Raw genomic sequence first — 14,655 nt, 5'->3', positions numbered from 1 at the left:
CACCTGAGCACGCGGTGCTTATGGTGTGCTTTTAGGACCACCATTTGTCATTAATTTGTCGTCAACATTTTTCCTTGTTAACACTCTAAAGGTAACATTTATTGCTTGATTGTAATGAAACTTGGTAAGAAAAGTGGTCCCAATGATATATTTTTCGTGTTCGAAACTGGGTCACACCAGGTCAAAAACTAGGTCACTTTGTCAAAATAAAGAAAAAGATTGTTAACACTAGAATTCACATTTATAGTTCAATCTTCTTGAAACTTGGTCTAAACGTTTGTCTTAATGATATATCAGCTTTCTTTGAAAACGGTTCAGGTTCATTGAAAAAGATGGCCGACAGCGGGGCATATTTGCTCACATGGCTATAGTAAAACCTTTTAAACACTCTATAAGTCACATTTATACTTCAATCTTCATGAAACGTTGTCCGAACATTTGTTGTTATGATACCTCGGCTGAATTCGAAAGTTATTACGGTCCGTTGAAAAACATGGTCACTAGGGAGCGGGGCAGATTACCTTGTATGGCTATAGCAAAACCTTGTTAACACTATCGTTTATAAAAAAAAACTTGCTGCACTGATATTGTCTATTGCAACTTGTATCTGACAATGTAGAAAAAAAAACCTAAGCACTAGTTGTAATGCACCTCATGCTGCAGTGTACAGATGCATAATTTCAACAGTTTGCTAGGCTATCAACAGCAGTATATTCTGATAGGAAGACATTCATGAACCGTGTATAATAGATATAAAATAGATAATAGATATAAAAGTCCTCAAAATGCTTTAATTCAGTAAATTCCTCTTGAAGTATCAAGTATACTTGTGTAAAGAGTATTTGCTGTTTTTTGCTAATGTCTTATATCTGCCCCCCCCCCCCCCCCATCAAATTAGGCACATGTCCGGTAGAAGTTATTTTATCAGTTATTTAGCTATTCGAGTCAATACAATATTTTACTTCCTGCGTGTGGCCACTTCTGACCCCAGTCAAGATTAAATAACACATACATGTATTCGAGGGCCTCTATATGATGCTTCATATAAAATATAACACTAGGTCATAATGACTTCGTTATTAACATTAAATTTTATTTCATAACATTAACATAATTTGTATTTGGCATAAAATAGCACAAAGCATTCTTAAAGCATTCGGAAAGTCTATATTAAAAGGAGGTGGTAGAATCTGAGAAGAGTTAATATATGAGATGTAGATATACAACTATTTTATACCTTAGATACATTAGTACAACATATTTTCTGAATATGTATCTCGTTAAATTGTCTGCTTGTGTTGTAGTATTCTCATAGCTTTGAGATTCACACGATATCGATTCCACTTAACTGTTCGCTTTTCGTTTTGACTGATCCATTGTTAATGTTCAGAAGATAATCTGATTCAGTAGCGCCATGAATGCCACGGCATATTTTTTCACAAGATGGCTGCTGCTCAAAAAGAGCTCTTGCAGAAATGCTTTTCTTTGCGCGCTTTTTGGGTTGAGATACTTTATACACTGGTAAACGAAAAGGTGACTTAATGGGCGTTAGCACAGGTGTAATTTGTTGCAGACAAACTCCAATGTGACATGCAGTTGACGAAATGCATTTTGGTGTAACTAATCGTATTGTTTGCGATGTTTTCAAGCGCTTTCTCTTCAAACGATGAAGCGATCGACTTGACTTTTTGCGCATTCTGAAATAAAAAACAGCTACATATAACAGACATCTAATTATATCAACTTATTTGATGACATCAATATTTTATCTTCACAAAAAATAATTATACATCGATTACCAAATATATGTTATTCAGACTAAGGTTTACATTTATTATTATATACTACATATATTATTGAAGCTTGACAAAAATCACCGCAAGCTCAGAGCTGCCACTGCTTCGAACCGAGCATTATATTTTAAATAAGCACTCGCATGTGCCAGGTATAAAAAAAAAGAAATGTTAAGTTCAGTTTAGTTTTACTGCAAACTACATTTGGTCTTTTAAATATAAATATGTGAAAAGCCAAGGATCTTTCGTCCAAATGACATGCCTCGTATGACATTATTGTCATGCCTTTATATATATATATATAAAAAACAACCTTTTTTCGAGCGTGACTAGTATTTAATTTTATAAATTTAATTTAATAAAATTAAACACTATGTAAACATGTAAAATAACACAGGATTTTGTGTTTTCTGAACCTAGAACGGAACGTCATTTGGACGAAAAATCGCTTGGCTGATCACAGATGTTATTACAATTTTATTATGATAAACATCGCATTAAAAGTAATAACAGAAGCAGTTCAGATGATGTACTCAAAACCGTTCAGACGATGTATTCAAACAAAAACGTTCAGACGATGTACTTTTTTTCCAAATTCCTCGGCACAGATCTAAAAAAGCTTAAACAACTTGCAAAACCTTGTACGAAATATTCTGAGCATATTATCAACCAAAAAATGTTGTATTCATTTCGTTGTTTGTCGTCTTGAATAGCAAACATGTCAAAATAAAGTATGTTCAGACGATGTACAATTTTCGTTGTTTATTGCTCCTGAATGTTTGAGAAAACTACAGAAATCTAAGGAAAACGACAATTACCAGAGTACATAAAGCGACTAAGCGGGTACTCTGCGCATAGTTATCATTTATTTTGATATTATAAAATATGAGAATACCTTGATTTTCGTCATTAAGCGAGAGCTTTTTCCGCCAGTTTGTGCGTACGATGTACTTTTGTGATCACGTGATTCCCCGCAGTGATATTGATTTAGAGGAATATAAAATAATATAATAAATGATATTCTATAGTGTGGATTATTCAACTGCACTTAATGTAGCATGCACATATAACAGTGACGAATAAAACCAGAGTGAAAGAATCTTTTCTTCAACATGTGTATACAGCTTTCTTTTTGTTCGCCTGGTATTGAAATCTCCACCCGAGTATATTACTCTTATTACAGCAATTATTTCTATAAAAAGTTACAAATATCCAGACGTAAAACACGTTATCATCAACGTAAAATTAGAGATCGAGAAGAAACAAAGGTACTTGGCTTGTAGCACCAAACCAATGACGTCATTTTCATGTTTTGATGTACCGTTATTGATCTAACTTTTCGGACAATCCAAATTCCCGGCACCTTCGTTTTTAGCTAAAATAATGATTGTTCATGACTCTAAATGTAAGGTCATTGTATTTTTTATAGGTTACGACTCAAATTTTCCGACCGTTTATTTTACCAGACTTTAGACCTTTTGCTCTTATCTTGGGGCACTTCGACACGTTTGTTTCAGTTTAAGGTAACGCAAACTGGCAGACGCAATAATAAATGCGATGGGCCATTAGATTTGACTTTGAGGCTAAATAAATATGTAACGTTACATATAAAAAAGTAATTTATACTATACGGCTGGTTATTTGACAATGACTTCCTATTATTCCTTGAATATTCCTTGAATATATTCACTTCAATTCTATACCCGAATTGATCGTCGTTGCAATATTGTTTAATGTCTCTTAAAGGCCCTACAAAGGTGACGATCCGTAATTATTTACCGATTTTAAAATATTTTTATATTTTATTTATAAAGGTTATCAAAAAAGAATATATATATGCTATTGGACATTACCATAAAATTAGCAATACAACTTGTTTTGAGCTCAAAATACAGTGTCCTCCAAGTCAATTGTGTTTACAAACAATCAGTTTATTTACATCGCTGTTTACTCGGGAAAGTGAAAGTGAAAGTGACTCAGACCACCAAAAATATATCGTTGATTTTCGACGTTTTCCGGTATCACTCACAAAGTAGGTCTCTTTTAAATGGTTAAAACGTTTGTAGTGATCTGATAAGTTTCTTTCTGTTGGTAAAAAGTTGTTTAAAATAGAATTAAAATTGAATTTTTTTTTCGGCCTTTTTAAGCATACGTCACCGCTTTGAGGCTACACATCACGTTTATTGCAAAGTTGTAAACATTTCTTCCAATTATGAAACGGGTATATCTTCCATTATTCTTGACAACGTTACACCTAAGCTGTGTTATTAGCATTTTTTATGCAAGAGTAACTGAAATCCGGTAAAAATTAGACCAGTTTATATGCATAATAATTGGATTTGCCACCTTTATAGGGCCTTTAATATTTGAACACCTTGTATGTTTGTCTCTAAATATTCGGACATCTGAACTTATTGAATATTCATTTATCTAAATTTTCAGACACGGACAAAATGTGTTTAAGTTTCCGAAAATTTAGAATACATGTAGTTACGGTAATAGGCATTTTACAGATTTCATGAAATGCCGTGACATATATCATTTATTACTAGGACGTCTCGGAGCAAGTATTCACGTTGACCGGGTACTGCAACAACGAGACGGTCGCAATTCGGAAACTTCAAGCAACCAGTCTCGACCTGAGTCGTTCTCAAAGCGTGGAATTTAGACAAGTAACGTCGTCGTAAAATGTTTTAATATTCGAGAATGTGCACACGCTTAGATATGAGTCGTGCTCGAGAAAACTGGGTATACTGCATGTGCTTAAAGTGTCGTCCCAGATTAGCCTGTGCAGTCCGCACAGGCTAATCAGGGACGACACTTTCCGCTTATATTGGATTTTCGAGACTTCATTTAAAAGAAAAATGTCATAACAGCGGAAAGTGTCGTCTCTGATTGGCCTGTTCTGACTGCACAGGCTAATCTGGGACGACACTTTACGCACAAGCATTATGTGCAGTTTTCTTAGAACGTGTAACATATAATGTGCGTAAAAATGAAATAATACCTCTCGCACTTTATGGGTACACTCTTTCCGCACCACGAATGGAAGGCACAGATATTTTCATAAAATATGAAAAAGTCCAGAAATTGAATATAAATTACAGTAATTCAGTTTCTGTTAAACGTACGAGATTATGGAAGGAAATATCTGCCAGTCCATTCATGTTGCAAAATGACAATTACATATTGCTAAATGACACTGCTTTATTGTCCCCTACCGGTGAAACCGGAGGGGACTTATGGTTTGCACTCCGTCTGTCTGTCTGTCAGTCAGTCAGTCCGTCACACTTTTCTGGATCCTGTGATAACTTTTAAAGTTCTTAATTGTTTTTCATGAAACTTAAAACATGGATAGATGCAATATGGAGATTATGCACGTCATTTCATTTTGTTCCTACTTCAAAAATTCTGGTTGCTATGACAACAAATATATATATATATATATATATATATATATATATATATATATATATTTTTTTTTTATTGACAATGGTGGAGTTTCACCGGTAGGGGACCATATTGCTTGGCAATCTCTTGTTTCATTTGTTACAAAATAAATGCGTCTTCCTTGCGTCTTTATGGTAGCAGACCACAGTAGACACACACTCTCTCGGAGCCGCGGACGCCTTCTTGATCTCCACCACGCTCAATTCAGAAAACAACGAACCTGCAATCATAAACACACAAGTAGTCTGAAACTTACATTTAAGATAAAAAAGAGCATATGGAACCTGTACAGGTGATACTAATGACAAAAATGAAAGAATGACAAGGCCGCAAAAAGGGGCTTCAAAGTCAACTTTTTACCATGTACGAAAAAGGCTGGGGACGAATGAAACGTAATGATAGCCTGCTTTTGGAATGATATTTTTACACGCAAAACATAGCACAACCCATCAAACCATGAATAAATACCAGGTATCCAGGTGGTTTTCGCGCAATAATTCACAGCGTGACCCTACTAGCGATTCCAGCTTAAAAAGAACCCAAAATACAATATGCCTACCGCAGTTGCCCTTCCTGAGTAACAAAGAACACAACAACAACAAGAGGTCATGACCCCACAGTTTCGCATTTGAAAATGGTCATATTCTTAGGATGTAATGCAATTTGGGGGTACAATAAGACCTATTACCCTCAAATTTGACATTGAAACCAACCCTTTCCCAATATTTCACTTTTTGACCGGGGCAAATTCGCATATTTCTCCTTCCTACCGTGTACTGCTACCTTATGCTTGCTTCTATCAGTTAGTGAAATATTTCTTGCATACACCGTTTTAATGTTTACTCGATGTATGTTAATCGTGTATTCTTACGAGTAAGTGACAAATGAATTATTTCTGTAAAAATGTTCATTTGGCTATCTTCTTGTTGCGGAACATTATCATTTCAATAGTTAGTAATGCTAGAAAAGGCATATTGATTGTAAGTTCTACTAAGCGAAATGAATAAGCACACGGCAGCAGCTCACATGAAGTAAGCCGAATGCCGAATGCATTTAGACGAATGCACTAGTAATACTGAATTCATATACGACGGAGAGCCAGAGTTTTCGGTAGTTATCGGTAGTTTTCGTAAAAGGTTAACACTAAGAACGGTGTTATATTATATATCTACCAGATACATTACTCTACCGCGTCGACCCGAACGTATTTTCCACTGTTCTTATTCAGGTAAAGTGAACTTGTTTATTGTACTTGTTTATTAGGTAAATTGCATACGATTGTAATCCCCATTTCGAACGTTGAGTTGTCATTTGATTTGTGATTAAGGTCTATTTGAAATTAATGGGCGTACTCTTGTTTTCATTTACACGTTAAACGTACCACTGTCAAAACGTTCCATAGTATCATTGTGACGAAGGGGGAGTTACGATGATCAAAACGTTTGACTCTTTGCTTGTTTCAATTTAACTATTAATTTCATACTGTTTTAATCACATATCTTCGTAACACTGTCTTTATCTAATAAAATCGTACCTATGTTTGTAAAATCGTATCTTTATTATTCAAATTATTCATTTTAATAGTTATTTTACTAGTTTATTATCATTACGGTATAGAAATTCATATATAATTAAAATGGAAAGCAATGTGAGAAAAAAAGTATGCACAGTTAACTCATTATCGAACAAAAATGATTATGTTTTCAGGAATTATTTGTTTCTCTTTGTTATTTCAAATGTTTATATTAATGATACTGTTTTTACTATAATCAATATATGTTGACCATCTTACACCTATTTCTGTATATTAGGTACGTGTTTACTTTGGATAGGTAGCAGTTGACCAAAAAACAGGTATAAGTTGACCAAAATGGGTTTAAGTTGACCACAGTACGGGTTGAACAGTTACCAAACAAGTGTCTTGAAAAAGACACATTTTGATGAAGATTTTTCTTTTATAGACTATAATGGTAGATCGATCTTGTTTGTCTTTGCATCTATAATGTGTAGCTCAGTGACACAGTTAATGTTTACGGTTTGTAACACAAGAGTCCTGGGTTCGATCCTCACATGCGGCGCAGATTGTTTTCATGGGAGTTTCCTCGGGCAAGACTGCAGAGCCCAAGCTATTACTGGTGAAACCCAGGAAGCATAAATAAGTGAAATCTTTGTCTTAATGTAAGTTAAATACATAGGCATAAACACCATACGAACAAACACATCAATATGTTATTAGATGAAGGATAATGGGGGGATGAAGATTTCTCATAAAGAGGGTACTTGAATGATCAAAGCAGATAAGATCACATTTCTGTGAAAAAGTATAGAAAACTTATATCAACAAGTGTAATATCTGACTACGTAACAGTTATTATCTCTCAAATATATCATTATACTACATAATATTGACTTGTTTTTGTAAATAAAAAATAATGTACATGAATACATTTGCAGATATGAGCCAACAGCAAAGAGCAGCTGCTCTTTTTAGGCAGGCAGCAAATTTGTTGAATGTCAACACAAGTGACAAAAGTACACAATACCAGCACATGCACCAGTAACCTCTGTCAGTAGTACTAGTGCTGCAAAAGCAATTTTTGCACCCGACAGTAAAAGTAAAAGTATGAGGCATGGGCATGCAAATACAGGAGCTCTGGCAGTGTCAACACTGATCTTTTATACCCAGGTGTAATAAGGTAGGCATCACTAAAGAGGCCTGTGCTATATATTTCGGAACTGCAGTTAATACCACACTAATTCTTTTTCAATGTAAAGATTGATATTGTTTCATAATATTCATGAATATACATCTTATTTTACCGTGCAAACTTAAAGAAGTCATGTATTATTGAATACTTCCTAATTATTGTTTACAAGCCATTCCTGTACTTTAAATTTGTTCTGGAAACCCCCTACATAATTAATGATGAGGACAAATGCTTTAAGCAGCTAAATCTAAAAAGGTATATGGTTTGAGTTTCATAGTTTAGAATATTTCAAACACTTTTGAAATAAATAAAAAAATTCCCAAGTGTACTCGTCCTTTTTCCAATTGTGTAAAACAATTGCTGATTTTTACAGCACAGCACTTAAGTACTGTATACAAATAAACACGTGTATCGAGTTGAGTCAGGTCCAAACTGCAAAGGCTATATCGGTTACTCTGCTGGTATCAGTTATAGAATTTAAATGTTTTTTTGCCCTTGAATCCAAGGCCAATAACTATTATAAGTTATCAGTTATACAATTGCATAAACTTAATGTTTCTTAATAAGACATAAGCTCTTGCATAAGTCAAGCTAAATATTAAATTATTTCAACCTTAACAAAACAAATGTTTTGCATTCACCCCCATGCTGCAAAAGCGGGTCCCTGGTTACAACTAATGATCACCTGTTGAATGAGCTAGACGAGATCCGGGAGAGACACCAGCACAGAGGTGAATCAGATTAACTGGAGCTACAACAGTTTAAGAAAACCCTTGAGGAACCAGTCTAAATGTTCTGTTAATGATAATACAGTGTGCTATGTTTTATTGCTAATGATGTTTGCTACTCTGTATCCGAAGTGTTATTTTATTAAGATTTAGAAAAATAAGGTCACTCTTAATAAGAAATATTCTGCTAGTTAGAACATATTGAACTGTTTATTCAATCATGCAGCAGTTTGTTGTTTGTCATTTGAGCATTTGGCATGCTTAGGCTCAACATAATATTAGAGAAATTGATTTATTTCACATTATTTTACTTATCTTGCTATGATTTTACAGGCGTTTTGTTCATACATATTGTCGATTGGTTAAAGCAGATATGTTATTGCTAGATTTCAATGGTGTAGTTTTTTAGTAAAAATTTATTGCCTTTCTATTTTGTTGTGCCGACATTTAGACCTAAGTTACGTTTGCAGTGAACAGCTTAGGAAAAGAAGACCTGGTATGCAGTCAAATTGAGTCGCGTTCTGGGGAAGATGGCTTTATGCATGTTCGTAAAGTGTCGTCCAAGATTAGCTTATGACTGTGGTCCACACATGCTTATCGGGGAAAACACTTTCCGCCTAGATTGGATTTTCTTTTTAAAAATACTTTCTTTAAACGAAAAATCTCATAAAACCAGAAAGTGTCGTCCCTGATTAGCCTGTTCGGACCGTACAAGTTAATCTGCGACGACACTTTAGGAACATGCATTAAACCCCATTTTTCCATAGCAAGGGTCAATTGTATTTATTTCCTTTCAATATTCTCATACCCCCTATTTGTTGTAAGCCGAATATTCAGTCATAAGATCTTTGTTAACACAGAACCCCTGAATTCTAGCATCTAATGAGGTAATGAGGTAATGTGATTTAATGAGGCAATGAAGTAATGTGATTTTCCACACTTATTTTATGTCTTTTATAAGTAATTGGTGATCACTAGCAGCAATATAATTTGCTACCAAATATGTTTTCCAAATATTACTTCTTTTACTTGAAAGAAATTAAAAATTTGGCAAAGAAAACGAAAGTTATACATTTTTGTGTGATGTTTTATTGAATTTATTTTACACGAATTATTTAACCATGATGAAACTACAAATATGTAATTAACAATTATAAATCAGTTTATTCATTTGCATGCAGGCATGTACCTATAACCGGACAGTAGTGCAATCTCACGTGTATATGTAGGTTTTTAACTTATATTGCACCAGTGTATAGATTGTTTTGAAAACAATTGTATGATCGTGGTAAAGTTGCATATGTCTAGTCATAAGCAGTATGTGTGGGATACACTAGGAACAGGACCAGATGCTGTTTATGTAATGTGTGTCTCATCCTTATATATTTAACCAGTATGTCATGTAATACAGATATTTTCTAATAAAATTGTGTAAAAGGTTATTCAGTATTTAGATTATGTTGACACGCTATTTCATAATGGTTGGCTTCATCTACAGTCATTACAAGACACACAGCAACAACATAATTGAGCTTCTGTGAAAATGGGTCTTAACGCATGTGTGTCAAGTGGTAATCAGGGCTAATCAGTGATGCACTTTCCGTTTAAATGGATTTTTTCGATAAAAAGGTATCTGGTGGAAAGTGATAAGCCTGTGCTGACGGTACAGGCTAATCTGAGACAACATTTTGCGCACATGCATTAATTTTCATTTTCCCAGAGACAGGCTCAAATTTTAAAGCAATTCCCGGGTAACAAGTATTGCATAAACAACAATGTACGGGTCAACAGGGCTGTCTTGATGACTACCTAATTCGTGAGTAAAAAGTATTATCGCAGATTGTTTTTTCATCAATGATCTTAGTGTATATTTTAACTTTGTATATGGTGTCAAAATAAAATAATCAGTACAGGGAATTTTCCAACAATATTCATTAAATATGATGGTGATTGCAACTTGTCTTTATATTCAGTTCTCATTACCATTTTCATCATACTTTCAATGCTTTCAGAACATCCAAAAAGAGCCAAATTGTTGTTATTTTGTCTAAGTTATCTCTATGAAATAAATAGGATGATAAAAAGTGCACACAAAGCTCGACCCGTGCGTTATGACATACATGTACTCTTTATAAATTTGAAAGGCGTGTTTTCATTTCAAACTTGCGATAAATTTTGAAAAAATGAATTGCGTCTTAAATTATGAAATAGCGAACAACTTCAGTGCCTTCAGTGCTTTGATCAGGATAGAAAATAACAGTACCTCTTCGACTCCTTCATGGTACATACAAAATAAACAAAAACTCATACTGATGTAACAACCGGTGACACGCAGTCTGATGTCTGGTCATCTGCTGAAACACCCTTTCTATTGTGTGAAAATTACTTCAAAAAAGTTTTTTTATTTTAAGACATTTCTGGCTGAACAAAAGCTTGTTATAACAAAAAAAACATATTCCACCAGGTATTAAGGTAAACATATCAACAATAATATTTTAAGTAATATACAACTCCATTGCCTTCAGTGCTTTGATTTATTAATCAGGATAGAAAATTTTGGTACCTCTTCGACTCCTTCAAAATAGTTTGGTACATACAAATAAACTAAAACTCATACCGATGTAACAATCGGTGACACGCAGTCTGATGTCTGGCCATCTGCTGAAACATCCTTTCTATTGTGTGAAAATTACTTTAAAATAGTTTTTTATTTTAAGACCTTTCTGGCTGAACAAAAGCTTTTTGTTATAACAAAAAAACATATTCCACCAGGTAAATAGGTAAATATATCAACAATAATATTTTTGAGTAATATCTAAGGGAAGGTGTTTTTTTTACAAAATAATTATCTAAAGTATAGGAAATCTTGTATAATCTATATACAAAATCCATTTAAAAACTTTTTTTTCAAACTTCTTGAATCATTAATTTAACAATAGTTTTCTAATAAGCGTTCATTCATGTATTTACATGATTTTTAGTATACGCATGAAAAAATAATAATGCTAGTACATAATGATGTTATTTATCATCTCTTCTGCTTGTTATAATCCTTCAATAATTTAAAAGCAGACGAAAAGTATTTTCCACCAAACCCGCGCTTAGTCATGATGCGGTAAATCTGATAAGAAAAAGACCCATATGGTGTCGGGACTTCACTGCCGTCACTGCGTTTTGAGCAAGACCCAGGTCCTACAATGTTGAAAATTAATGTTTATGAGCCATATCGTGCTAAATGGGTCTTAGAATCTAACTTCAAGAGATGCAACCAGAAAAGCTACAGACCAGCATCCGCATCTGCCTACCTGCCTGCCAGATTAAGTAGTCTCATAAGCGGACGTTATGACTACTTATCAGAGTGTTCGGATGTCAGAGGCATATCTGTCCTTTATACAATCATTGTGATCAAAATCTCAAAGATAACATGCTGGTATATATTGTTTAGAATTTGTTTGAAATGTGGTTAAATAAGAAGCACCTGTGGATTATTCGCCATAATAAAACTATTGAAGGAAAAATAAACCAGACAACTACAAGAAAATTCAAAATCAGATGCACTAATAGTAGAGGAAGCGTTCGTAAAATGATTAAGGGCTAGTCTATAGATGTATTTGAACATTATTGCTTTTACAAGAATAGCTGGATGATGAAGTTCTGCTATTGCCGTGGTATATTGAATGCTTTCTTAGGTGACCAGAGGTCCTCACACAATGCGGCATTGTCATGATAAAACCTCATAAACTTTAAAAACAAACACATAAACAAGAGTATGCACTTAAGACTGTGCTACATAGCCGCCTATAATACTCGAATTATTTTGATTTGTTGTAAAGTGATAAGGTCTTCCTCCATCACTAATGAGAGGATCGCAATATAACTGAGCTACACGTAACAGACTACTGCAATAAAACCTCTTCAGCTTGAGACAATTAATTCATCGTTTTTTGGTTTTCTGGGCATTTTGCAAATGCAAAAACCTACGGCGACACAGATCTTTTATTTGCATTACTTGCTCCACGTCACTGAAAAGAAAATGATACAGATACATGTAGAGTATTATTTACAAAAACATAATACAGCTACAATTCTATACTTTTATGGAGATTTTATGTTATTTTCACTTATTTTCAGCTATATTGCAGCATCAGTTCATTAAGTTATGATCCCTGAATTGCAAACGACTGCAAGGCTATGGAAGTGTTTCTTGCCCAGGAACATTCCCTAATAACCACAGTTATATGCAATACAAAATATATTAAATCAAAAACATATCATTTATGCAAACAAAGTGAAGTGAGAAATAAATTAGCCTCATTCTGGGAAAACACAGCTTAAAGCATGTGTGGAATGTCTTCACAGATTAGCCTGTGCAATCTGCACAGCTTAAAGCATGGGTGTAATGTCTTCACAGATTAGCCTGTGCAATCTGCACAGCTTAAAGCATGTGTGTAATGTCTTCACAGATTAGCCTGTGCAATCTGCACAGCTTAAAGCATGTGTGTAATGTCTTCACAGATTAGCCAGTGCAATCTGCACAGCTTAAAGCATGTGTGTAATGTCTTCACATATTAACATGTGCAATCTGCACAGCTTAAAGCATGTGTGTAATGTCTTCACAGATAAGCCTGTGCAGTCTGCACAGCTTAAAGCATGTGTGTAATGTATTCACAGATTAGCCTGTGCAGTCTGCACAGCTTAAAGCATGTGTGTAATGTCTTCACAGATAAGCCTGTGCAGTCTGCACAGCTTAAAGCATGTGTGTAATGTCTTCACAGATTAGCCTGTGCAGTCTGCACAGCTTAAAGCATGTGCGTAATGTCTTCACAGATTAACCTGTGCAGTCTGCACAGCTTAAAGCATGTGTGTAATGTCTTCACAGATTAGCCTGTGCAGTCTGCACAGCTTAAAGCATGTGTGAAATGTCTTCACAGATTAGCCTGTGCAGTGTGCACAGCTTAAAGCATGTGCGTAATGTCTTCACAGATTAGCCTGTGCAGCCTGCACAGCTTAAAGCATGTCTGTAATGTCTTCACATATTAGCCTGTGCAGTCTGCATAGGCTTATTAGAGTGACACTTTCGCTTTTATAGTATTTTCGTTTAAAGGAATTGTTTTCTTACAAAATGTCATTAGGCGGAAAGTGTCGTTCCTGATTAGCCTCGTTAATCTGGGACAACACTTTACGCATTTGACCCTGTTTTCCCATAAAAATATAAATTTGTGGCCATAACAAAGTGATATGTTACTTAAAGATCAATTTTTGAATATTGCATTTATAGATTTTTACTTTTTGACTATTAACTCTGGCAATTATTATAAATTAACATATACAATTAAAATAAATGGGTTTGTACTCAAAAACCAAAGGATTAGAGAGAAATTACAAAATGATATTATTTATTAAATATTATGTGTCCAATTGTAAAATAAATTCTCCAAATTTATACTCTCACTCACTATTCTGCCACCTGGGTACCTAACCAGTAGGCCTACTTGTGTCTGATGTTGATTGATGCATTGTGGTTCAGTGATGTTACGCTTTGACCACCATCCACAAGTCTACGAATCGAATCCCGGTCATGGCAGTGGGTTTTTCAGAGACCATTTTCATGTTTCCAACCCAACTAGAGGTTAACTTGTATGAAACCCAGAGGGTAGCCCATGTATCTGTGCTTTACAAAGATTACGATAAAGAACCAAGAAAGTTCATAGACATTACATAGAAAGAGCTAGGGTATCGCACCCTGATATCCATATGTGACTCTTATCTATATATGCCTTTTTATGTTGATCGTTATATATATCTGTGCTACAAACCAATAGTTGTCTGTTATAATTGAAAAAGGTGTTGGCTGCCCCCGTTCTTCACGGGACTCGAACCAATAACTTTCGTATCCCGAGGCTATATCCCTGGATCACCGTCCTACCCAAGTAATTGATTTAGTTGTTCAGGCGTGGCGCCTTCCTCTATCACTAA

The 14,655-nt window shown here is 34.6% G+C and overlaps 1 protein-coding gene across 1 annotated transcript in view; it reads left to right on the top strand.

Moving 5' to 3' along the window:
• The window catches only part of LOC127842513 (atrial natriuretic peptide receptor 1-like), a 46,083-nt gene that overhangs the window by 16,826 nt on the left and 14,602 nt on the right, over positions 1-14,655 (top strand). The window contains exon 10 of the mRNA XM_052372061.1: positions 4,346-4,465. Coding sequence (XP_052228021.1) covers positions 4,346-4,465 — 120 coding nt within the window. The remainder of the gene's footprint in view (positions 1-4,345; positions 4,466-14,655) is intronic.

This window comes from Dreissena polymorpha, chromosome 1 (assembly GCF_020536995.1).
Source record: "Dreissena polymorpha isolate Duluth1 chromosome 1, UMN_Dpol_1.0, whole genome shotgun sequence".
NCBI classification, from domain to species: Eukaryota; Metazoa; Mollusca; class Bivalvia; order Myida; family Dreissenidae; genus Dreissena; species Dreissena polymorpha.
The sequence above is the reverse complement of the archived record's forward strand: the minus strand, read 5'-3'. Positions and strand labels throughout refer to the sequence as shown.